This window comes from Dicentrarchus labrax, unplaced genomic scaffold (genome assembly GCF_905237075.1).
Source record: "Dicentrarchus labrax unplaced genomic scaffold, dlabrax2021, whole genome shotgun sequence".
Lineage (NCBI taxonomy): Eukaryota > Metazoa > Chordata > Actinopteri > Moronidae > Dicentrarchus > Dicentrarchus labrax.
The window spans coordinates 26280330-26307962 of NW_026136721.1; the positions used below are offsets into that span (position 1 = coordinate 26280330).

The following is a 27633-nucleotide window of genomic DNA, read 5'->3' on the forward strand; positions in this document are numbered from 1 at the left end:
ATACGTCTGTGTGTGTGTGTGTGTGTGTGTGTGTGTGTGTGTGTGTGTGTGTGTGTGTGTGTGTGTGTGTGCAGGCTAGTGGGTGCTGCCTGGTGGAGCTCTAGTGTACTGAGGAGGAGGGTGTGGATTAAAGCCGTAGGTAGAGCAGAGAGAGCCTGAAAAGAATAATTTGCAGCTTAAGGCCAATAGCTTCAAAGTCATGAATCCTCATGGGTGAGCCAGCCAGGCTCTGAACCTGTCAATGGTAACTTACTCCTCGGATAGCACGCCAAAGACTTCAATAATGACATCACCCAGCCATGGGGGTAGAGGATAGGAGCTGGGCTGGGGTAAGGGAGCTCTGAGAGACGGACCAGCTTTCAGGGGTGCAAGCTCGGCCCTTCAGAGTACTTTGGAGTCCCGCTTGACGAGGGCTTTGCAGCTGCCTGATACCGACCATGTTGTTCTCTGCGCGGATTGGCCACAGAAGCCACCAGGGTGGCTTATCAGATTTATCAAGGCTTAGCGGTTGACGTTCAGAGTGTGTATGTGTGATGAAGTGTGTGTGTGTGTGTGTGTGTGTGTATAGGAAGATCCGGGTGAATAGGGAAAGGGTCATCCCTCTAACAATGCACTCGTCCCAGTTAATTTAGACAGCACCCAGGGGTCTGACAGTGAAGAGGCAAGCCTTTGCACCACCCCTCACTGGAGTCCTTAGGACTTGAGCCCAGCGAAGCACTTATGCAGCTTCTCACACAAAATTCACCCTTTTCTTCCCTTTTAATAATGCTGTTGTGGTCATAGTCATGGGGTGAAATTAAATCTGACAGAGCTGTATTTATCTCACTGTGTAGACCTACTATATTTTATACTATGGGCAACATGATCAAATTCTGTACTGCCTAATACCACAGTCTGTCTGCATCCAATTGGTAAGTTTACCACAAACTAATAGGATGTGGATATGTTACCTTGAATCGTGGTGTTCCTGGAGAAGAAAGTGTGCACCGCAATCTTGTCTCTGTCAGATTTCCCAAGCTTAAGTTTCAGACACACACTTCAAAGTCCCTCTAATGAGTGGAAAAACATTGCCGGCTCCTGCACGACATTAAAGAGTGCCATTTGTGTGTGTGTGTGTATTTCACAAGCCTTCTCTTCCAAATGTTAGCAACTCATTTTCACCTCCAGCACAAACAAACAGTGAAGTATCACCTATTGTAGCCAGTATCAAAGGCAGCATTTGTTAACAATAAAATGCTGGTTTGAAATAGCTCCAACACAGATTTTTGTGCTCAAACACTGGCCAACATTTTTTATGCCACAGAAATCAAAAAGCGGAGAAATGGCTGGGAGAAACAAGGCAATATATAAAGCGTGTAAGGGAACTGCCAGACAAACTACACGAAACATACTTCAGTTTTATTTAATTGCTCAATTGCAAAGGCTTTGTTCTCGCTGCTGTCATCTTTTCAGTTATTTTTTCCATTTTGATCGGCACTGTGTTGTTTGGAGAACTTGGCCCCTATTAAAAGCATATCGAATTTGGGACGTGCTTCCCAGCCTCCGTAACAGATATGGAGAATCGATAAGAGCATTACAAGACTGTGACAGAATGGCCCCCACCCCTGCTCCTCTCATGTCTAAAAGGATGGCTGTGTGACAATGGGTCTCGCTCACGCTCCTGAGATCCTATCCAGGACAGATCACATTATCTGTTGGGTGGCAGAAGCGGTCATTAACCCGTTGGTGACACGGTGGGCAGTGCATGGTGACTGAAGAGTTTTGATTAAAACCTTAAATAGATCCAGCCAGTGCATGTTTAAATACACAAACATTTGAATGCACTGAAGTGTTGTGTTTCTGTTACAAGTTATTTTGACAGCAAGTTTCTGGCCTCGTCAGTATCGGTTTCTTCACGGTCTCAGTCGCCGGAGCCACATTTAGCTCCCTCAGCATCAGTACCAATTCCATTTAGGGGTAAAAATGTAAAATTCTCCCTCGACTCATTCCCAGGTGGTGTTTGTGAGAGCGAGAGAACAAGAGGAATAGTTCAGAGAGACATACACAGAGACGGACAGGATAAAAAATGAGCACTGGGGTTTGTTCAGGTTCAAGATGCATTGTGTCTGTTGGCAGCTTGTTGGGCCAACATTGTTTGACGTTCTACCCCTAGTGCGTTTGTGAGCCTTTGAGGGCTTTATGGCTCGGTGTGACTCTGCCGCCAATAGGTTCCAGATGCCGCCGGTGTGGGAACCGGGGAGTAGAGCGAGAGGGGAGACAGGGAAGAAGCATAACCAGGTGTGACCCATTGCAATCTGGGATGTTCTCCATGGATATTCAGACTAATATGAGTATATGTGTGTGTGTGTGTGTGTGTGTGTGTGTGTGTGTCTGTGTGTGTCTGTGTATGTGTGTGTGTGTGTGTGTGTGTGCGTGTGTGTGTGTTGCAGAAACATGGGGATGAAATGTGTTCTCAATCTGACACTGGACAGACAAACAGACAGGTAGACAGAATTGTGGACACACAAAAACATTTTAATACGCAATCCCTTTTTGTTAACTGCGTACTTTTTCTACACTCCTGCTAGTAGCCCATGCACACACCCTCTGCCAAGGCACGGAGTTCATGGTTTGAGTCGCGTTGTTCAGCACATTCGCTGCTGGCACCAGTGAGGTCCAACATATGGCAGCACTCTGAGCCTTCAAGCCCGGCTTTGGGGCTCTGAACAGAACCTGCCAGCTCCACAGTGGCCTACTGTAAGGGAAATTGTCAGCAGGACCATTTAAGGTCCCAAACCACAAGCACTGATAAATGTCTGCATTTCTCTATGTAATTACCTTCAATCCGGTGTCCCTTTTCCAAGAGGCCAGGAAGGAAACAACAGAGCTTAGAACAACAACAAAGCTGAAGTATGGTTCTGCTGTATGTGATTTGAAAAAAAGATGGGGGTGGGAGGAGGTGGAGCTGAGTTCAGCCAATGTGTTTTTCATTTAGGAAAAGGTAAAATATACTAGAGGGGAAATTTGCATTGGCAAAAAGTCTACGGTCACTGAGGACAGCATAAGCTGAATGTCAGTTGTGAGTTCATTGCAGGTTTTTGCATTGTATTATTTATATCAGCCCAGCCATGACATACAAGACCTCAAATGAACAAAACAAACAACACATAAAAACATTAAGTCCAACCGTGAATTATCTGAGTACATTTGTAGATTCAAATGAGGTAGCTAACGGGGAGTTGAATAAACAAATAAACATATGTGAAATATAGTTATTAAAGGTAGTTTAATTTTTACCAAAAGTAGCTAGTTATGCGCCAGTACTCGGACTCTAAAAGTGGTATGCAAGCCTTTCCCAGAAGGATGTAACAGGATGTAATCTGACAGTGGGGTTAAAACACTACTAATTTCATCACATAAATAAGTTGAAGGGAAAGGGATCTATTTATTTATTTATTTAAAAAGGTAAAAAGGTTATTGGGATTTTGGACTAGTATGGTAATGGTCTGGGTTGAGATTTCAATTTTGGATTAAAATGACTGGAGTCCCCATTCCTTTTTTTAAGGGACTGAAAGCACTTGACTGGAAAAAAAATGTGTTTTTGTTTTTTGTACAAAGCAAAACACTAAACTATGGTGCTTTAATATACACTAATGGAATTAGTTAGAATATCAGATTAACGTCAAGAGCCTTCAGTCACACGAAATAGCTGCAGTATGCTATCTAAACTTTTCCTGTATAGGGCTTTATATAGAAAAATAGTACCTGCTACTGTTCTCACGTGGCTGCTACTGTTGTCGATAATCCCTTCCTCTTCAATCCATCATCTGCAAAATAAACACAGGCCACCCCCACCTGTGTCTGACTTAGAGGGGTGAAGGCCCGTTAACCTGCTCACACAGGCCACCGGCTCGGGCTGCAGATTCCCCGCCTCTCTGTTTAGATTATTTCCACGGAGGCGGGTGACTCTCCTGTGTCACTGATAAGAGCGCAGTAGGGTGGTGGCAAGAGGGTCAAACCACAAGGGGAATAAAAAACTCAAGAAAAATACCGGAAAAAATATCTCTATCCCCTGGAAAAAGTACTTTTCCCCCCAAACTTCTTCACCATGGCACAAGGCTATTACACTGATAGAAATTCTTCTCCCTCCTCGACAGTCTGGCCCTGAGTACGCAAGGGGCCAGAGTCTTAGCCACATCTCAAGCTAATTTACAAAGATCCCGAATTATTCTCTTATCTTGGGCTTTAAAGGTTGTAAGGTTGATTAACAAGGCTCTGTCCTGTTTATCAGTTTGGGGCTGGGTGTGGAAAATAGCCTGCGATAAGTGCACAGACCATTAAACATTCTATTTCCCCTAATATTTGTCGGCAACCATCTGCTTAACTGATCTCCCTTCACTTTAATTAAAAGGGATTCCCGTCTTGTTGGGGTCATTATGTGCTGGCGGACGCCAGGAGAGGGGTTTGTGATGAGTTCAGCGTTCCCTCTGTCCCTGGGTTGCCAGAGGGCTTTTTTCATCCTCCCTTCCACCCTCTTCTGTGTTAACCCCTTAATGTCCTGCTGCTCTTGCACCTTATTATTTAGCGGGTGAAGAAGACTAAAGAGTTAGTAAGTCCAACAATTCTAAAAGAGATCCAGTGTGTGCTGGTGCAAACTTTTCTCTTCACTAGGGAAGTGTATAGATATTCACACTATCTCCCTCAACTCCGGGGCATGAGACTGGCTGTAATGGTTTGATTTGCCCAACACTAGTTGGATCGATGCGGCTGTTTACAGTTTCTCCCTCTCTCATCCCTTTTGTCTTTTTTCTAATTTAGTGTTCCCAAACCATGGACAGGGGTCTGAGTCTGTCTGCTGTGCTTGCATCTTCGCCCTCCTCCCCACTCTCCATCACTGTCCATTGATGTTTTTCCCCTCTCTTTCTTTTCTCCTCTTCCTCTCTCCTTCCTTGGTTGGTCTTGGAAAAAGAGCTGCATGCCTCCACACTTCTGGACAAGACTGATGGCTCGTCAATAGCATTAGCCAGCATTGCAGGCCTCACTGGTGTAGAACCAAATCAATAAGGCCCAGTAAAAAGTCTTATACTTGTATGCGGTCCATCCCAGCAAAGGCTCATGTTACCACAGATGAGTTTTTATAAGAATTCAGGAGTCACCATCTATTTTATTTCCTTTAATTCCACATTTCCTCAGCAATTCACTAACATTTATAAGTGCTTCTGCTCACAGTCATCCAGTCTCTTTTAATATAATTATGTATTGCACCCGTCAAAAAGTTGAAAGAAGTGCCTCTGTTCATTGTTAGATTAAATATGGAGATTTAAATTTAGCAGCTCCGCGATAAAGCAGTGACATATAAAATCTTTTCTGCTGTTTCCCTCTAAATTCTGGTAATTTACCTTCTAATTATAGTGTGCAATTACAATCAGTTAGCCCTCAATGAAAATTGATTTCTGCCTTCAGTGCAGTGACTGGACGGTGTGTGGGTATATGGGTGTGAGTACCTTTTTGGAAGATAAATGTGACATGTTGGAAGAAACAAAAATCAGAAATCCCATTTGAAAATCCGAGTTTTTATAGTTTACCTCGAGAATTGTTTGTCTGTATCTGTTTTCTCTGACAGTTTCATATAGAGGCACCTACTGTTTTCCTTGAGCCTTGAGAGAAGTATTGGAATACTGTCTGCTTGATGTTACTGTGGTCACTACTTCATACTGCCTTCATTGACTGATATATACTATTGATATGGCTTATAGATTTAAAAAAGTCTTTCTAAAAGTGAAGTGTTGCTTGAAAACTTAGCAACAGTGTTTTTCAGTTGCTCCCAGGGGTATATGGCTTCCATTGTGCAGTTTCTTTGTTTCTTAGTTCCATACCTTATAACCTCTCATTTGCATTAAGAAATCACATAGACAATGGGTCTGAAAGATTATTATATATAATTTTATGCTTCAGGCCCCTGTTTTTCCAGTGATGTATCCTGACTTGAAACAATTTTTTTTTTTTATATCACCCATGTATAATTAAAAATGTAAATAGTCCTTGTCAGCTCTGGCCGTTGCCATTTTGGCAGTGCTGATGTGGCTAATCCAAAAATGGAGCTGAAGCGGGCCAGATGAAACCTAGTTACTGAAAACAGCTGCCTGTGAAGGCACCCACCTGTCACTCAAAGTGGCCATGTCCTAATATATAGATATAATATAATAATATGCATAACTTTAAGCCTTAATAGAATTTAAACAGATGACTATATATAAAAATGAGTGCTGTCAAACGATTAAAATATTTAATCGCAATTAATCACACATTTTTATCTATTCTAAATATCCCTTGGTTTCTTTTTGTCCCATTATTTTTTCTCATTTTAATGCTCTTATCAACATGGAAAAGTGGATCAGCTTGCTTTGTGCAGCTTGCTTTTACAGTATATGCCAATGTTGTTTTTATTGAAAACAACATTGGCATATACTGTAGTGTTCAATTTCACACTAACATTCTTACTTGGTGCAAATAATCTCTCACACAATGTAACACTGTCCAAAAGGGTGAAAAAAATACTTCGTCACACAAACAGCCCCTTCAACAGCCCTTTTTAAGGGATCAAAACAGGGCGATACAAAATAAAATTACAAAGTGCACATGTAAGGTAAACTAGGACTCAGTCTATAGTGCAGTTAAACCATGGCTTAATACTTTTCTCAAGTTTGCTTTGAACATAGCAGTCAGGCTACTGCTCTTTATTTACCAGAGGCTCAACCCAGCCTCTTATTTCAGAAAGAATGAACAGTAACGGTTACCAATAAAAGGTAAGCCTACTACTTCTTTGCTTTGAGCCTGTTACTCAAACAGACAAGGCTGTTGACATTTTCAGACAACAAGGAATCCTTCCATTTCGGCGTCTGGCACTCGCCATCCACTCAAAACGTAACGTCTGCCACTCTTAAACAAGTGTGTGCGGCGTGCCTGTTGTTTTGTTTCCGATCTAGCTAGATCCGGTGTGGTGTTGTAGTTTTTCTAACGTTACTAGTTGTTGCAACAGCATGTGAAAAAAACTACAAAGTGTGCTAGGCGTTAATCTCGTGATAAAAAAATGTATGCCGTTAAAATGGGTTTGCGTTAACGCCGTTAATAACGCGTTAAACTGACAGCACTAATAAAAATGTTAAAGTTGGACATTTTAATATGTGGCCTTGTGGAGATTGATCACTTCTGCTGCCAGCCTCAAGTGGCCATTAAAGCTACTGCAGTTTTTGTTACTTCCTTGTTGGCTTCAATTGCAAGTCATGGAGGTTGCCGCTTGATATTACCATAGCTTTTTTGATTTTTGAAGTCCTTTTAAGAAGCAGAAAGTGTAATGACAAAATGGTATCAATCTATAGGTTCTGCGTCTGAAATGGATAGTGTGTCTGTCTTCTTTAGTTGGTTAACAGCATTATCTAATATCTGATGCTTTACTAGCTAAGAGAATGGAAACAGCCGATTTCATAAAATGATTTACAAATAACAAATATATATCAATTTGACTACATATATACAGTGTGTGTGTGTAATTGTACAGTCTCGTAGGGTGGCATGCTGTGTCAGTGTCTAAGTAGTTAAAACTTTCACTTTACAGTTTGATTCATCTTCAGCCCCCTATTGAATGACATTTGCATGTTCTCTCTGCATTGGAATTGGTTCTCTCTGACAGCACTGGCTTCCTTCCACAGTGAAAAGACATGCAAGTCTGTTGAACTGGAGACGGTACATGCTACTTGTAGACATTTGCAACCGAAACACTCTGCAGGCACCATTGGCTTTCATTTGAATTTTTAAAATAAACTCTAACATGTAACCATATCTCAGTCGCTTGAGTTTCACTGCTGCGTGTGGCTGGAAAAGAGAGCTGTGTCCCATTTATTTGTCCTATATATTGCACTTGCCCGTAAATGTGAAGGTGAATGGGAGGTAGTGATTTGTCTTTTTTTGTCTGTGAAGCACTGGTCTGCACAGGTTTATAATGCTTGAATAGCCAAACTGATATCTTATTGTAAGTCAACCATACCAAACGCTGCTGTAATGTAATTCCAATTTGCTTCGCTGCTTTGGAAACCTAATTCTGAAATATAACATTTAAACTTCAAGGTTTAAAAACTGATCCAGCACGCCATTGACAGACTAAGGCGCTTCAATGGACTGACTCTAAGGTCAGATACACAGACAGATGGACTGATGGACATCTTTGCCCTGTCAACCTCTCCACCCCTGGCAGCATCCTTTCCAGTTCAGACACAACAAAGCTTGCCCTGGCTATCTCTCTCTCTCTGTGTGTTTGTCTCTATGTATTCTCCGACAGCAGAGAGTTCTGCTTCTCAAAGGTCAGCGGAGGGCCAGTGTGTTTGTCAGGCCAATCGATGACCTGCCGCCGTCAGAAACACGCTCAGTTATGTAGCGGGGAGGTCAGCCTAGTAGCAGACAGCGCCCACCGCCTCCCTGGTGGGAGATCGTCGCGTGTGTGTTTGTGTGTGTGTGTGTGTGTTTAAGATGGGTGGCTGAGGATATCTGTGAGAGTATCTTTTACTAACCCTGCATATAATCAATACCATCCAGCTCTATTATTCTTAAATATGTGTGTATGTGTGTGCGCATGTGTTGTGCAGCTATCAACAATGACAGGGGATCAAGGAACTGGTGTGTGACAAAGAGCAATGGTGTCTAATTCAAGGTCAACAAGGCCTCTGTCACTCCTTCACTTTCACAGAAGGGAGGGAGGAGGCATTATGTTCCTGTTGGTTACCAGAGCAAACATGACATCCCTGCTGGAGCTCATATCAATTTGTAATTTGACCCCCAGTCATAGCAAATGATGTCAGCACAGGTCGCTTTTGCAAAATGACCCTGCATTTGTCCGTTGTCGTTGTCAATTTCTGTCTTCGGTGTCACATCGTTGTACCGTTGTTTAAGTTTTTTTTTCTTTGACTCTTTTTTTTTTCTGTAAATATTCAAAGATGTTAATGTTAATTTTATGTAGAGTTATAAATGAAAATATTACTTTCATAGAGGGATGAAAAAGCGTTGTCATTTATAAAAGGCATTTCTGTTTTTCAGCATGTTGTACTAAACAAATTAAGCCAATTTTAAGTACATTTTAATATATATTTTTCACCCAAAAATACAGCAGTTTCTTCTGTAGTCTGTTTAATTTAATTTAAGCATATGATCAGACAAAGGTGCTGTATGTCCTTTGTTTCCCTCCTTGAATGACCATCTTACTAATTTGCTAAGACCAGCAGCACCTTCTCCTCATGCCAGTACATCTTTTAATAACTCTATTAATCTAATCGTCCACTAATTGGTCAAGATAGCCTTTTCCCAAGTGATTTTTATCATAGGGTAATTAAAGAGCCCAGTAAAACCTGCTGAAATCACAGTGCCTTGTTAAAATGGCTTGATTGACACATTGTTTTCAGGCTCTGTAATTTTCTTTCTGCTTTATAGAGAATGTAGTCGTTTCAAGCTATTTTACATACAATTTTACAAATAACACAATTCAGTGATTATAAGTCTAGGTCCTCTTAAATAAAATGTAATGACAAAATGCCAGTGACTGATAAATCTTTAATATAAAAATTGTACAAGAATTCTGATACAAATTACAAGAGGTATTTGGACAAAATATGAATAAAATTCCATTTACATCCCAAAACCCTTATGCATTTTATGCAAAAACCATAGAGAGTTATGATACAGAAACAATACAAGAAAGGCAAAAAAGAAAGAAAAAAAGAAACAAGAGTCTTTTAAAAAGAGGACCATTTTTTTTCCTCCTGTCTGCAAATGGGAAACACCTGTTTAGGTAACATACAGTATTCATGAGGCTTCCAAATCACCATTTTGACACCAAAGTGTTGTTCTTTGCAGTGCGACTATGTAGCCATGCAACGCTGTTGAGTGCCAGTGCCATAACGGAGGCTTTTAAAGACACAGACACAAATGCATTGGATACACAAAAACACAAGTGAAAATAAAAATCTAAATTCACAAGGTCTTCAAGCTTATTTATATTTTAAGACTGTAAAATATAATTGGCACAATGGAAAACATTATATGAATTTACAGTAATTTTTTTATCAGGATCATTGACATTTCACAGGTTCCAGTTCAGATTAATGAGTGTTTTTTTTTTTTTTTTAGAACATAACACATGAGACTGAAGCATCTATACAAACCCACGTATGTGTGTATTTTTCTACTATCTGCATATTTCTTATGATGTCCCATCGTTTAATCCCACTTTGTTCCACAAGCTACATTAACTGGACAGTTTGCATGCGGTGTCACATCTCTACTTACACCTATTGTACTCACTCACTCTGTGACGAGAACAAAATGGACAGTGGTTAACAGGTCAGGCGCTTCAACCGTTTGCCATCCCATTCACCCTCTGCGTGCTATGTAGAATTACAGAATAATTGATGCTTGACGCTCGTCTAATCAAATATTAAAGATTCACTTCAGTGGTCTGGGCCAAAGAGGCTGCTCTAAGTGGCGCGTTCCTGCGGATCCACGGCCCGGTCACAAGGTAGCAGAATGCACCTGGGCCCGTGTGGTTGGAGAAGTAAAAAAGACAAGGATTGGATTCTGGGGTTTTCTCAGAGGAGAGGGGGAAATTGGTGGTCATTTCTCAGAGGAGAGGAAAGTGTAGGGGAGAGGGGTGGAAATGTAAGGGGTGGCTCGATCGCTCTCCAGCAGGCAATCAAAAAGAAGTTGGCAATGAGTCCTGGGGAGTCCTGGCCCTGCTGCTCTCTTGCTCTCTCCTCTCCCTGTGTTCCTCGCTTTCTCCCCTGCCTTGTTAAGTGACTGCCGCGAGGCTCCAGCCAGACCACTTTCTAAGCCCAATGCCTTTCCACCATCTCTTCCTGCTCTCTCTCTCCTGCCGTCTGTCTGCCTGGCTATGCTGGACAGTCGTTTGCATGTTTTCTCAGCTCTGTTTCCAGCCTCTCGCAGCTCTTAGCCCTGCTGGCATGACCAGTACCGTGCAGGACTCGGAGCCCGTAGGAGAAAACTTGGTTTTCTCAGATCAAGAAGGGCATCGAAGCTGAGGTTATTGGTCAGAGCACATTTATATTAATTTGATATGTTGGGCACAGCTCTTTTAATTCTACAGAGGTCAAATCAATCTGTGAGGTTGCTGGCCTTTTTGATAGATGTATTTAATTAGCCACTATCCTTATAGGTAAAATGTCCAAATCATTAGCTGTTAGATATGTTAGGACATTTAAATGAAATAATAATATTAATAGCTTTGGACTTTTCATGTCTGACTCAATACTAGCTCACACCAATCTCCATAATGGAATGTTAGCTTTCTGTGTCGTGGCAGCAGCTATAATGTTAATGGTAGATGGAGAGTTTCATTTCCTGTGGTGAGAATACTCTCTATTTTTCTCTGCCCCTGTCTCCTCCATCACTAGAGGTTAACAAGTCATCTAGTTCTTGTCATCCTTCTGGCCTGTAAGTAGGAAGCATATGTGAGTGTGCGCCACTCTCCTCTGTGTGCATGTGTGTGCATTTGTATGGTTGTGTGTTAGAGAGACAGCTGTCAGCAGGGTTCCTCGAGTAGCACTTTTTTTATTTCTGCCAGAGCGAGGGCCGGGGGGATTGAATGAGTGAATGAGGCAGCAAGCGCCTCAGTGAAACCCACTCCTGGGAGAAGGCAGGGGTTCCTGTACTCAATTTTCCCTTCACTTGGGATAAACAGGCAATTACCCATCCCTTTTTCCTATGCCATGGCCGTCCGGTGAACTTAAGCATACACTATTAGTGTGTGTCCCTGTAGGACCTGCGCTGTGGGGTGTGGAGGTGGTAAGTGAGTGGCGGGTTGAAGAAATGGGTAAGGCGGTTGTTAAATGACTGTGCTCTGACAGACAAAGAGAAAAGCAGAATGAGAGAAAGGAATTGAATTGAATTGAATTATCAGTGACCCTGAATAAAAATAGGCACACATAGAAAATGAATAGATGAATTGAATTCAGCTAAATTGGGTGAGTCAAATTGAATTGTTCAGAGCACACAATCTCTTTCCTTCTTTTTCTCTTTCTGTCAGTGTCACAGTCTTGTCAGCAACCTTGGCGTCTGGCAGTGTAACGAAGTGACAAGTGAGTTATTAGACAGAAGAAGCTGGAATGGCAGGGATGCCTCCAGGTAACGGAGAAGCAGCACATTTTTAATGATCGTTGCTGTCATCCTTTCCTCCCTAGTCAGCCTTCCACCTCCGCAACCTTTCCATCAGCCTCAGCTCTCTGTCTCACTCTCTTTATCTCCGAGAAGAGAGGACTGAAAACTGCATGTGTCATATAGGTGGAGTCTTAAAAAAAGAGGACGTGAAATATTTCACTAGAATAGGTCATGTCTATATTGCAAAATGGCTTAAGTATGAAACAAATGGAACTCAACACTGTTATGGATGTAGGGTATTGTGAATACTGTACAGCACACCACATAACACTGCATATTTTTCCCTCTGTGTGTAGCACCAGTCAAGTTAGACAAGATCTCCTTGTATAGTAACACATGGCATTGCTAATACATTGAAACAGAAGTCAAACTGAGGAACAATCTCTATTTTTTGTCTTTTTACAAAAAATATTCTTATACTGGACAAAAACATCTCCATGAAGATACATCACCCACCAATAAATACCCCTTCCCTTGGCTACTTTTGCCCAGTTACTGGAAATATTTGTACCGTGAGACAGTCATGGACATATTAAAAAAGGCTGCAACCAACAGCCAGCAAAATGGCAACACTTTTCATAGAGTACATTTGTAGCCGACACTCAGCAATGGAAACCGATACCGAAAATATCACAGCAAAAGATTTAAGACTGAAGTGCATCATATTAATCCAATGGGGCACGATTTAAGTACAATGTCACACTGAAAGAGTTTTGCTTAAGCAAACACTTTTGTTTTGGTCACAGTTGAAGGACTATTTTCATCTCTTTTCTCTTTTTTTTTCAAATCTATGGGACAATCATGTTTCATTAAGATGCCTTTTGTGAGAACCAACGTGAGTTTTACACAGATTACCCCTACCATAACTCTGAAGTTATTATTGTGATCATAATTGGCAACCATACACAAATTACCCCTTAAACAAAGAGGAGAGAGAGAGAGAGAGAGAGAGAGAGAGAGAGAGAGAGAGAGAGAGGGAGAGAGAGAGAGACTCGATATTTAACTCCTCTGTCTTTGTGAAACAGCAATGTATATTCAGTCACACCTGGATTTGTTTTGAAGCAAGACACTCTCTGGATACGTTGTTTAGCAATGGGGGAAGATCTCAGGTTTTGTTCAAGATGTTTTCTGTTGTCAAACTGTGTTCGAAAATGAGCACGTGCAAAAAGAAACTGGCACAAGTATTTTGAAGGTACTGTCATTTCCCTTGGCACTGTAGCCATCAGTGACCCCAAACAACACCTAAACTTACCATTGCAAAAGTCCTCATAATAATATTACACATCCCCTTGTATAGATGCAAAGTGCAAAAACTGAATTGGTATACTAAAGCTCATAAACATAACAGACAAAAAAAAATCAATAGAAATACAGAGAATGATATCAGTGTAGGAGCCTAAAAAAGCATGCCGGCAACCTCTGAATATCTAACAAGTAGATAAAACAAGCCACATGATATTCTTTTTTTTCCTAGGACTCAGTTTAAAATGTGTTTTTGAAGCTAACATAAGTGAGTCAAGCTAGTAAGATGCTACCTCTGTCTTGCCTATAGCTGGAAGTATTGTACTGGACTGTAACATAAAACCATAAAGAGAGAGAAAAAAGAAGCAAACAACCATCAACACAACTCTTTTACATCAAAAGCCTCTTGGGACATTATTTACAAATGAAGCTGTCATGCTTTTGTAAGGGGTTCATTTAAAAGCTATCATTACACAAATACAACAAGAAGATTTTCTTTTTTTTTTCAATATTATCATTTCTGCAGGCAAAGTCACAAATAAGAGTTTGAATAGATTCTTTGGAGACGGACATAAAAAACAAAGTGGGGATGACGTTTGAAAGGAAAGATGGAGGGGCTTATGAAAAAAAACAACTGGAGTTTTGTTATAAAGTAAACTCCATGCTCAAGAGCGTCATCCTGTTCTTCCAAAGAAGGAAAAGTCAAAGGTCACAATAATAAACTGTATTTAGAGTCAATGAATTTTATAGAGGGACATAGAAATGTCTTACAATGACTTACAGAGGACGGGCAGGAGGCATACAGGCATTTAGCTTGTATTTGATGGCCCTGGGCTGGGGTTAAAAGCTAATTTGAGGAGGAATAAGGATGAGGAATGAAGGGAGGAGCGGGCAGACTGACAGCAGGGTAGAGTAGCAAGTCATTATTTAGTCTATTATTGTAGAGAAGGGCATGTTTTTATGGAGGTTGGGGTTCTGAGAGTGTCGGTTACGGCTGCGCACAGAGCTGAACACCATGTTGCAACCGGGGATTTTGCACTTGTGCATCTCGCGCAGGTGCACTGTCTTGTAGTGCACACGCAGGGTCCCTTTGTTGCTGTACATTTTGTGGCAGATGTTGCAGAGGATCCCACTGCTGCCACAATTACTGCCCCCGGTGGACGAAAGGAGGAATGGTGAGGAGGAAGGTTCCAACCTCTCACCATGTCCTTCTCCTCTTAGTTCTCCAGTCTCATCCCGATGCCTCCCTTCAGCCCGCCCCTCGGCGCGCTGGGAGCAGTCCTCCCCCTCACTGTTGCCCTCCTCCTCGTCCTCTTCTCCCTCCTCCTCCAGGTCATCCAATAGGATGCCTTCATCGCTGCCCTCGTCTGACTCATGTGAGGAGTGGAGACTGCTGCTGGATTGAACACTAGATGTGGTGCTCAGGTCCAACACCATGTACTCGTCTGGCTGGCCCCGGGAGAAGCCGTTGGTGTGGTGGTTTTTAAGGTTTTGGTTGAGAGGGTGGTGGGGATACTCGATGCTCATGGGGGAACGGACACTGTGGTTCAGGCCAGTGGGCCCGAGGCTGGCGCCTCCGATGCCCATCCCGGCCATAGGGTCCAAGCCCATGTGGTGCCCGGCGTAGATCTTGGCCAGTAACTCGGCTCGCAGGTCCTTGGGCAGTGGCGTGAGTTGGGGGTCCAGGACAATGTCGTCCAGCTCTTTGGTCAGCAGTTTGCGGTGCAGGTTGATGTTGGAGCTGTGCCTAATGTGGGGAGACAGTCAGAGTTGTAAATCAGAATGCTGCCAGTGTATGAGGAACATACATTGCTTATCAGATAAAAAAAAATAGCTTGTGTTGAAATACATGTATTTGTATTTACAATAGTGTATTTATCATATTTTAATCTTATCTTACTTTTGTCAAATGGTAGCAGGCTACAAATACTCAATATCTAAGAACCACTATGTGTAATTATTGCTATCAGTTGAGGTACACAGTCACACAGAGACAGAAATTCACCCTGCAGCTCTCCTCAGAAAAAGTGCTCTAAGATCGCACAGAGAGAGAGAGAGAGCATCCTGCTAGTGTTTACCGCTGTCAGCATGTCTGTACTGCACAGCCCTCAAATCCAATAGACTCTGACTCAATTAAATACTCCACCATATTGAATGGGAGTTTATCAATTGATTCGAGCTGTGGTAATGTGATAATCGAGGGGAACTGGATAGCATATTAGCACTAGGCCCTGACAGCATTATCGCATTTGTTCCCTATTGGAGGTGGCTTAATCGAGCACCTCAATGAACATGTCTTTATGTAGTCCTGGATTTAATTAAGATGGGCATTTTTCCCAAACACAAGGCAAACTGTATCACACAGTATGCTACAGCTGATGAAAGAAACTAAATAACAAGAGCCATGCTTAAGCCAGGATACGATTAGTGAGGATTTCAGTTAGCGTACAAAGCCATGCTAAAGGATGCAAGGTGAAATGGGCTTGAAAAATCCAATTCAGTGCTTTTTCCCTCCAATTTCACAGTTGCCAAGTTGGAAAACAAGGGGACCCACTGCACACATGTCACAACAAAACTGCATAACACAGAAAAGAAACTTAAGCAACTAATGACCGATATCAGATACGACATACACATGGCCCATTCCTCTCTTATCAGGTCAGCACTTACATCAAATAAGAATAATATGCAAACACTCAGTGCCTTTTAATGTGAGGGGTTTCCATGCAGGGAGGGCACATGTGTGTAAAACAAAACAAAAACTTAAAAAAAGAAAAGAAAACGGTCATCCTTAGCAGGACGGGCAAAAATGGAGTCACAATGGATAGTAGAGCTTACCAGCAGTGGCAGGGTTGATGCAGTCAAAAAGGGTCCCTTTCCTTTAATTATTTACTTCCCTATCCGACATTGTCCTGCAAGAGGTAAAAATACATTCATTTGAGGGACCCTTTTCCGTGAACCAGGCAACCAGGAGCCCGTCCACTCAAGCATCGTCAGCATTGAGGAGAGAGAGCGTGGCAAATCGATTGGCCGTGGCTGTCACTGCATGCACTGCTTTTGTCTGTTTGTGCGTGTGTGTATGTGTGTGAACAGAAAATATACTACTTCCATATAGTGGGACTTCGATCAAAAGGACTATATAAATCCTTTGTTCTTTTTTATCCTTTGATAGTACAGTTGCACCCATATGGTGTTAGCTTATGGCTAAAATATGGGAGTCATGATTCAATGTCTATGGCGCTGTATTCCTGTCTTGTCAAATACATGTGTGGATGCTTGCCTGTTAGAGGCCTGAGTGTTTTAAGAAATATGCCTTAATCAGTGATATATAATATATAATTAGATGGGCACAATTTCTGCAGGGAAAAGGGGCTTTGACATCAAGAGGGGCCACATTTGCTCAATTAAACCTGAAGTTCAGGATGCTGTTGATGATGCTCAGGTAGGCAGGTCCTTTGCAACATGTCTCCATCTCTATAACAACACCTTCTCACTGCTAATAAGCTCTAAGTTAACCATGGCTACCTCAGTTTTAGATATTAAAGACATGCTAAATATCATGCAGTAAGTAGTCTGAGCTATTAGCTACAGTAGCCACTTTAAATAATCAAAATGCACACCACATTGTTAGAATATTACAACAACATCTAATGAAAAATGTTAACATTTAATACTACAGTCTTTCGGTGTATTTTACAGATATATGAAAATAAAATAAAGGGAAGAAAAAGGTAACTTTATGGTATATCATTTCTAACCATTTGGAAATTATTTCATCTCAAAAGCTGAAGAGGAGAAAAAGAGCCCAGTTTATGATAATTTGCACACACATTATTATTTAACTCCTGTGTTAGCAATGCCCTAAATAAACAAAATAAGTCAGCTGAATCCACACACACACACACACACACACACACACACACACACACACACGCACGGTGGGCATAATGCACTTATCCCTTCATTTATCAAATTTAGACTTTCTGCCCCATTTCCCACTCCCCTCCATCCCTCCACCTCCATCAGTCCACTTCAGTACGCTCTATCTTTCCTCCCCAAAACCCAGCTCCTTAGTGCCCCCACCGCCCCCCCTCCTCCATCGCTCCCTCCCTGTTGGCCAGTAATGTGGCTGGCAAACCAATTTGACAGTCCCATCTTTGCCCAAAAGATGGGGGAGGCCTCTAGAGAGCCCACTGTGCAGAGGAGGTAGAGTGAGAGTATGTTTGTCCCAGCCGGCATTAATCATCTTTAGGTTCATCTGATGGCCCTTGCCCTTGTTGTTGTGTCAGTAAGTTTGTGTGTATATGTGTGTGTATGTTGTCTAAATGACTCATAATGTGTAAATAAGATGGAAGGCTGAGTGGTATTAAACTGACGCGAGTGGTTCTTTGTCTTGTCATTTGGCGTGTGTTATGAGGTTTTAGGTGGAAGTGGGAAGACAAGTGTTTGTAGCATTTATCACTCTCTGTCACTGTTATAAATACTTTTCATTGTTTCAGTCTGTTCAGCAGCATAGTGTGCATAGGCTTTAAATATCACATTAAAAACATTTTTATCTACAAACAGTGTGCTTGTGTTATTTATCTAAGAACAAAAATTCTTTTTATTCTTTGCAAAATACATCACAAGGAAACTGTCAACGATAAACCAAAGGGATGTAATATTTCAAGTTTCCGTATTTTAATCAGCAGATATTTTAAACTAGGGTGAGTGGCTTTTGCTAACGTATTCTCTCTATGAGCAGCGTACCCTTTGTTTATAAGAGACAAACAGAGAGCTGATTGTGAAGCAGCGGAGCCGGGCCCACATGCCGTGAGGGGACCGAGGGAAAGCGAGGGAGACAGAGAGAGGAAGGAGAGGGGAGGAAAGAGACTCTCCAACATAATTAACCTTCACTCTCTCCGTTTGCAGTGGCCCGTGCAGGGACCATGGGCTGCGCACTGCTGCACCATGGGAATGTGGAAAAGGGAGGACACCTACTTGCTGTAGCGACATAGGAGCAGGTTAGAATGCTGGAGTGAAGGTTGAAAAAAGAGAAGCGGGGTAGGTTGATAAAAATTAGATAAGTAAGGCAAGTCTCGTCAACGGTTTAAAAAAATATGATTAATGAGGCCAATAATGGTGATGATTACTGGTACGCGCGTCTTTCCAGCAGTTAATCATGCCGCTTCTTCAACACTTCTGCCGACGCTGCTCACTCCCCACAATAAATATGCAATCATTTATGGCAGGCGGCTGGGAGAAAAAACACCCCACTGTAAAACCACACATACGCACACTCTTATGTTGGTCTCTGTTTTACACTCAAAAACACACACATTACATGCTTGCTCAAGGGCACATTAAATTATCCTTCCTGTATTCCTGAGTGTGTGTACAGTATTCATGCTCACTAATTCTTGTGTGTACGCATGTGTGTGAAATCCTACAGTCTAATAGGGAAGGGATCCAAACTGAACAAACACTGGTGATATTTTTTTTTTCCCGTGGCAGCACATTTATGGCGTGTCCTACTCTGACAATGTCATGGGCTCTTGGATGTTTTTCTCGGTAGATCAAATGACCTCTCCTCTGTTTTCTTCTTCACTTTGATACGGGAGCTTTTGATGCTGGTGTCTGATGGTGTGTTTACGTGCCTTTGGCTTTTCACTCGGTCAATGGACTAATCAGATATGCAGAGGTACTTGGACTTCCCTATTGATGGATGTCAACAGCTGTTTGGGAGGTATTGAGAAAGGGAAGCCAAGCAGGCCTGCGTATTATAGAGCTGCTTTAGCATATATTATTCAGCTGTAAAAACAACAACAAATAACCACTGCTTTACCTTCCTTTTATTAAAATGCAACATGGTTCTTATTCTAAAGGTTCTTTTAATTTTTTTTAAACAGAATTACTTTTAAGTTATTCCTTTTGTTTTATCACCCTTTTATGTCTGAAGTGAACTACAGGAAAGAGCAGCTTATTAATCATTACTGGCAAAAAACATTTTATTTGGTGAAAGAATGGAGTTTGACTTATCAAATTTCTTACTAATAAACATTCTAAACATTATTTTGTGCAAATGTCTTCCTACGTGCAGTTTCTTAATCTTATCAGAGCAAATGCTCTTATGAAAACAACTAAATTATATTCCCATTTTATTGCTACCATTACACTCAAACGTACATTATGTCATTAGAAGATTATCCAGGGACAGATTTGATGAAAGCATGGCTTGTGTATTGAATTGTCTCAAAGCCCCAGGGTTTCTCTAGCTATGCAATGCCCTTCTTTCTGTTGTTTTGTTCCCTGTTTGAACCAGCAACAGAGTAATATGTCCCATATGCTATCAGGAATTTATCCCCCAGAGAGATAGTATGGAAACAATAGTGTGCTTAGGTCTCACCCACCCAGAGCTATACTGTATTAAAGATGCATTATGCTCACAGCAGCAATTGTCACTCCTTGCTACAAAGTTATCTCCATCTCCCATATGTTCTGCCACTTTATGTGTTTGAATGGTATTTATATGCTGGTGTTTTTCTCATCATGGAGTCAAACCATCTCTCTCACTCACACACACAAACACATCCCAGCTGATACAGGAAGAGAGCGAGTATAGGAAGAGTTCATGCTAAGGTTTTACCCTTTCTCTATGCAATGCAGTCTAGTCTTTGAACCCTCTGTTCCTGTCTAAAGCACTCCACTCACCCCTGGCTTTGATACCAAACACCCAGCTTCATATTTGTGAAAATGCAGCTTCCTCACACCATCCTTTCCCCCTCTTTTATTCTGATGATTATTTCTTTCTTCTTACTGCTTCATTTAGTTTTGTCGTTATGGGGTCATGACAGCAGATTCCAGGATGAGGGCACTAAATTACATAACTGACAAAAAATTGGGGCAGCTGTAGGAATTTAATTTTCTGATTCACAGTATCCACCTTAAAATCTGAGCAATATCTGAAGATTACCAATGGCACTTTACTCTTAGCTGTAATTCCTATCTACCAATGAAATTTTTTTATCATATTAACTTCTCCTATTAACTATCTTCCTGCTATTTTAAAGTTCAGATAAGGCAGTTAATTGTTTATATCCAACAACTCTTAACAACAGCATTAAGAGACTAATTACAAAGAGATATGGTGTATACAAATAGTTTTATCTATCTATCTATCTATCTTATCTATTTGTACATGTCCCTGTGTGTTTGCATCTATGTGTGTGTGCAAGTGAGTGTGCATACGTATGCATGCCCATGTTACACAGCAGGCCAGTCATGCCTTAGGCGCACACTATTCCTAAATTTGTGTCAAAAGAGGGGAGATAACAAACTCACCGGTGGCAGTACACCACACTGAGGCAATGCATGCTATTATAACACGTCTTGTCATCTTGCTGCTGTCGGCACAGCTGCATCAGGTGAGCAGCAGGGTTGCACCTTCACTAACGCTAACTTGTCTCTTGTTCTGCTCCCCCCTGTTCCCCTCCACATTCATTCTAATAGAGTCCCAGAATCACCAGCTCTATTTACATGCTGCTAATGAACAAACAGTGGTAGGAACAGATGCCACCGAAACAGCAAATGTAATAAAAGACTTGGGGTGGAAAAGGAGCAGGGAGTTCGGGTGGAGGGAACTAGCAGGAGGCAGCAATATATATATATATAATGTGTGTGTGAGTGTGTGTGTGTGTGTGTGTGTCTGTGTGTGTGTGTGTGTGTGTGTATAGCTTTGTATTTTAGAGGGGTGGAAGGGAATTTACAAATTTACACTATGTCCACGCTGTGTTTAGTGACTAGATAACTTGGACAGGTGACCATGGTTGTTTAAATGACTGGCAAGGGAATGTGTCACCAAACCTGAAATGTGAATTTACACACAACTGTTTGATATATATGTTTGATATATATTTTATTCCTCTAAAAACAGTAATTATAATGCTGAATATTATTAATAGCTATATTCAAAGGATTATTCTGGCCAATTTTACATTTACGAGTACCTCCATGATGCAAAACACAGTTGTTTTTAATCCCTTTACGAACCAGTGGTAGCTCTGGGCACTAGTGATCTTTTGTACCTCCAGCACATGTTATGGCATCAACCTGCTGCCACTGCTGCATCAGTATATGTATTCTGCAGAGTGAGTGTGTGGGACTGATACGTGCTAACAAGCCCAGGTGAGTATGGCTAGCCTCACCTCCTAATGCGCTAATGAATGCAGTGGTTTGACAAACCGCTGTCTATGTTAATATATGCGCCTTCACTTTCCTGTGACAAGGTGAGGTTCTGAGGGCAGGTAAACAACACACTGCAGCTGCAGGGTTGATGGATACGACCTAGTGCTTGCTTGAATGTGTGTGAATGTGTTTCTCATCCTGACACCCTACTCTTCTGAACTTTGACTTGACAAGGAGCAGATGTCCCAGAATCAATTTAGTGTTGAATTAGCGAACAGATGTTAAGTGATAGCCTATCCAGGTAAATGTCATACAGTAATGAAATACTGCATCTAAATCTTGTTTTATTAACATGAAATGAAAAGGCATATTTCTGTTGAATTATGTTGTAACATCGCTTTTACAAAACTGCTATATTCTTACAAAAAAATAGTATATTCTGTAGATTTATGTATTGTTATAATTTAGATTATAATAGATGATATAGATTGAAGTAAACATTTCCATTGAACCTACCTGCGACTGTCGCAATTACATTGAAATAAAATGGTTACATTACCAAGTTATAGAACTAACCTGTCTCGGCTCCTCCGGGAAGGGAAGGCAGCGTTGCAGCCAGCCACAGTGCACACATGCATCTCTTTGAGGTGCACATTCTTGTAGTGCAGTTTCATGCTATAGGAGCTCTTGAAGTTCTTCTTACACACATAGCAGATCTTGGGGTCAGGACTTGAGCATGGGTCTCCCTCTGGTGATTGAGAAGAAGGGAATTTGGGTGGGCTGGCACCATAGCTCATTGAAGAGATGAAGCTCTCGTGCAGAGCAGCCATGCTTGCAGCAGCGGCAGCAGCGGCGGCCATGCCTCCATTATAGAGGCCATACTGGCCCATGCAGAACATGTCATAAGTAGGATCGTTGAGTTCCTCCTTGATCTTGATAGGGGGCAGATGAGGGGAGGGTGAGGAATGACCCTTGCCTTCCATTTCCTTTCTCAAATGGGCTTCCTCACCACCCTCATCTTCCTGTTCCTTGTCTAGACCCCTTCCGCCCCTGATGTGTTTTTGCTGTTCCTCCACATCTATCAGCTCATCACGGTAGAACATCTTGGAATCAGAGGTTTCAGACTCATTCTCAAAGTCTCTCTCATGGTCCTGGTCCTCAGAGGTGAAGCTGTCCATACAACGTAGCTCACCAGAGCCTTGAAGATCATTTCCACCCCTGCTGTCACTACCAGTCCCTTCCCTACATTCATCTTCACTCTGTCTCATCATGCCTCTTAGAGCTAAGCCAGGGCTCATCTCATCCTGGGAAGGGGATTGCTGCCCACTTCCACCACTGTGATTCCCATTACCATTTCCGCTATTGTTGTTGCTGTTACAGTTACCGTTCATTTTGACATTGTTGTGAAGAAGGGATGACTGGTGATGATGGTGATTATGGTGGAGGTCATCGTCATCATCATCTTTGTCATCGTATTCATCTGCTACATCAATTACTTCCTTCTCAATCTTCACTGGCATGCTAGATTTACGAGGCTTCTTTTTGGGCGTGGGGTCTATGATGCCAGTGGTGTGGTCGTGATTGGCATTATGTGTATGTAAGCGGTGGGACATGGGTCCGGCCTCTGACATATGAATATTGTTGTGTGAAGCCGCCGCTGCAGCAGCCAGGATCTGCTGTTGTTGGTCCATCAGGGTGGTACTGTTGGTGGTGGTGGGCAGGATGGGGCTGGTGGGCAGTGACACTGGAGGACTGACAAGATCAGCAGGGGACAGTAGTGTACGGTAGAATGGGGGCACTGGCTGGACTGGCTGCACCGACTTCAGGGTGGGGAACACCAGTGGGCTTTGCAGGGGTGACTGAAGCATAGGGTCTACTGGTGGAGTAGTGAAACCAAGTGGTGGCCTTCCAGGGCTGGTGAGTGTGAAGCCACCGTTCTTGGTGCTTGAGATGACAGGTGTCCCAGGGGTTGAATTGGCACGGATGAGGTCCTTGTCGCGGTTATTGCGCAGCATGGGCATGTGCAACCGTGGATTGGGATTGGCACTGTGGCGGTTTCGGCTGCGTAGTGAGCTGAAGACCATATTGCAGCCCTCAATGGTGCAACGGTGTTTAATCTTCAGGTGTACAGCATTATAATGTATCTTAAGTGTGCCTTTGTCATAAAAGGTTTTGCCACAAGAGTTGCAGCACACACGACCCTTGCGTGAGGTTGATCCCATGCGGCGCATGCGGTGCATTTTGGAGGAAAAGGAAGCATGGGTGATGGTTTTAGCATGCTCGTCCTTTACAAAGTGGTGGTGGACCTGGTGGTCACTCAAGCTGTTGGTTTGCTGAGGCTGATTTTGGGACTGCTGTTGGCCCTGCTGCTGTTGTTGCTGGAGCTGTGACTGCTGTTGCTGCTGTTGTTGAGCCTGCTGGGTAGAGGGGGTTGGAGAGATGGGTGATGCTCTGTTGTTGGGCTCTGTCTTGGGTTCAATGTTGTTGTTCATGGCTCCCAGGGCTCCACGGCTAGGGCTCTGGCCTGTACGGAATGGTGACAGGGACACTTCTGACTCACTGGTATCCACCTGTTCACCTTGGTTTGGCAGGCTGGGCTCCCGGAGCCGGAGAGCAGACTGCTCCATAGGCAGGCCATTGGGGGGCAATCCAAGCATGGGGGCGGAGACTGGGTTGATGTACTGGAAGGGCAGGAGGAAAGCTAAGCTGTTGGGGATATTCTCGAAATGGTGAATGCTTGATGGGCTACTGTTTTCCAGGTGTGTCAGAAGCCCGGGGCTGCGGGTTCGGTTGTTACTTTCAATGAATGTCCTAATCCCGGAGTCTGTCTTGGAGGAGGGAACTGTAACTGCCTGACCTTCCTTCTCCTGAATGGCCATCAGCTCTACAATAGACTTAGTCTCACCAAAGCGCAGGAACTGCTGCAGGGTGATGATCTCCTCTTCTCGGGACATGATGGTCCAGCGGTCCAGCACCTTGCCTGCAGCATCCTAGATGCCCCAGAAGAGACAAGAGAAGACAAAATACAAACCATTATTGATTGTGCATAATCAGTGTGGTCAAAGCAGAAGACAGAGTTTGAAAGGGCAGATTTTTATGCTCATGAAATCCAGAGGCTCCTGGACCAACAAGTAACTGACAAAGCTTTGTCGAAGCCTCCCCCACCCTCTTCCACTATCGCTTGTTTATTTTTATTTCAATAAATCAGCCCTGCGAATGTGATCATTAATCACACACTGATGAGAGTAGGCAAGAGTTTAATTCAGTCTCAAGCAAACAAATCAAAAGCACTGAGGTGGGGCGATTAGCAGGTCTCTGCGACTTCCAACACTGTAGGGATGTTAATCTGTGAGACTGACAAAAAAAGCTTTGTAAAAGATGTGAACTCTTGCAGGGACTCCCTCTGTATACAAACTATACCTAGGGATATTTACAAAATGGCGTGAGCCAGAGAAAAAAAATGGCTAACACAAATAATAGAATAATTAATGCAAGCTACTAATCGCACCTTGGTTGGTAGGCATTTTTCTCAGTGTGTAGGCAGTGAAATGCTCGGGGGAACATGGGACTGCTACACTATGTATCAGGGAATGGCTTTAGACATTCAGTGTGAAAAACAAATTTCTATTTAAGGATGTATTTGAGTGCCTTAACAGTGGCATTAAGCATGTGTTCCTTTCATTTGGTAGGCTGTATAGTCATCATGCTTTTATGTTAGGACACATAACCTGTGTTACCTTATATATTAATCAAATTTAAAAGATTTAACCATCTGTTTCACTTTAAATATAATAAATGACCATGTCATTTAGGAGACAGTCAACCGATGATGCATTTTTAGTTGACTGTGGCTACCTATTTGAAGGGACATAAATGTAAAATAACAAATATTAACAATAGATAATTTATAATAGCCCATGGCCAGTTCCTGTATTTTTTGAGGCTTGGAAATGATTAGAAACAGGTTTTCATCCTAAGAGACCAGAGCTACTCTGATGGGACTTTGACATTATTCCAAATAGAACACTTTACTTGGCTAGTGTCTTTCAGAGATGTGCTATTAACGGCTGAAAAATAAAAAGCTTAGTCTCCCTGCAAAAGTGAACATTATCAAACATCAGGATATGGCAAGGGATTCTGGGAAAATAATCTTGGCAAAGCCTGAGAATTTACTTTGTGGTTGAGCCACTGAGTTTGAGGCAATAAATGATTGACCCAGTCCTCTTGTCCTCTTGTATGAACCCATATCCCTCCCTGCTTCGTAGCACTTATGACAAAACTCTTAACAAAATGATCCTTGGACAGTAACTGCTGCCACTGCTGTTGTTACATAAGATGGTATAGTATGAGTGTTTGCGTGAGCAAGTAAGAAATAGAGGAAAGAGATAGAGACATAGTGTAAATACTTCATATCACACACAGATTCCAGGGGGACCAGACGCAAGTGACATCAAGGGAGTAACGCAAGGGATGACAATTAGTCACAGTGAAATAGTAACATTTCATATGTGCTCCTAGCTGCTGGCATCTATAAAAGATAAATGGCATCTCTGGTGAGTAAAAGCTGTAAAAACCAACATCACAAAGCACAAAGGGCCTGTAAGGAGAAAACAGAAGATAAATGTTTAAAGAGAGACAGTGAAAGAGAGATAGTACGGGAGAGACACAGAGGAAGAAGAGCAGAAAAACAGAGAAAATAAAAGTGTGAGTGGTTTCATATCATGCCCTCAGATATACTGGAGAAATAGATTCTTCTGAGACGAAACATCAATAGTCACTGGGGTATTTGTTGTTAAATATACATTAAAAAACATTTTACACTTTCATTCTGTGTGTGCTCTGGAGTTTTTGCCTGGAGGTATGACTTTAAATTCTAGCCTGGGCACTATTATTTCATACTGCATGGCCATCTGGGCATTAGTACTTCCATTTGATTTAATTGAAACAAAAAAATGAAAGCAAATTAGAAAGTGAATCTTTAAATAGTTCCACAAACACATTTCTTTATAAACTGTAGTTCTATGAAGTGAATCAGTCTTTTAATATTTTCTAGTGACAAAAAAGATTAAATGACGTTTTTACAATCGCAAGTCTGATTAGAAGTATGAAAAATTCTAAATGCAAAAGTGTATTATTCTAATGAAATGCGTCTCTGTTTCAAAAGCAGTAAATAGCAGGAGAGAGTACCGGCATTTTTGGGATCATTAGTAGGTCACATTTAATTAAATTTAAGCCAGTTTAAGACACAAATTTCCTAACTGCCCCACTTTGATGTTTGCTTGTCAAATTTAGATTGAAATAACATTCCTAGGAACCACAAGCTTCAAAAAAGGAGTTAATTTTAAAGAGGGTTCCATTAATAACATTCTAGGAATTAGTCTTGAGCTATAAGTAATATCATTAAATAAAACTACACAAGCTTTGCAAGGTTATACACATCAACAAGACTGCTTGACCGAAGTCAACATCTTGACTGAATCAAACATCGTTTAGACATTTATTTTACCCTCTACTAGTCCTACCCTGTGCCTCCACTTCCCCACTCATGAAGTCGAACAAAAGCCAAAACACAATGACACAGGCCAAACTGCAACCCATTAGTGTTAGGAAGGGCCAGCCAGCTGTCAGAACAGGTCAGCACTTCTGCTATTAACTGGACCCTGTCTGAGAGGAGGCTATCCAAGCACTCCTCGTTCACTGGTCAATTGAGTTTTGGAGGCTAGTCAACAAGCATTTTGGTCTGGGGTTGGGCTTGTAGCACAGAGTCAACACAAATTCAAAAATGGATCAAATCGGTCCAGAAAAGGATATGTGGGGACAAACTTGATTAAGCTTCAGTCCATGTGGAAACTACTACTGCTATTTATTCTGAGAAGCCTTTGAATACATGGCTGTACCGCAAACACTATATTTTGCAATGTATCATTTTTTAGTAGCAATGTTAAACTCCATACGAAAATGTTTAATTCATATAACCCCCATAAAAATGAATAAACAACCAAAGATGAGGAAAAATGTGTATGTATTGTATTA

At 42.0% G+C, this 27633-nt stretch overlaps 1 protein-coding gene across 6 annotated transcripts in view; it reads right to left on the reverse strand.

Moving 5' to 3' along the window:
- Positions 1-9562: 9562 nt before the first annotated feature.
- bnc2 (basonuclin 2) overlaps positions 9563-27633 on the reverse strand; it is a 164946-nt gene continuing 146875 nt past the window's right edge. For 5 of the 6 annotated variants that reach the window (XM_051386495.1, XM_051386492.1, XM_051386490.1 and 2 more), the window contains 2 exons: positions 22177-24590; positions 9563-15184 (listed from right to left, as the gene is read on the reverse strand). In XM_051386495.1, coding sequence (XP_051242455.1) covers positions 14365-15184; positions 22177-24590 — 3234 coding nt within the window. In that variant the 3' untranslated portion in view covers positions 9563-14364. Of the gene's footprint in view, positions 15185-16275; positions 16350-22176; positions 24591-27633 lie in introns of all 6 variants that reach the window. The other variant, XM_051386496.1, reaches the window with a different exon arrangement.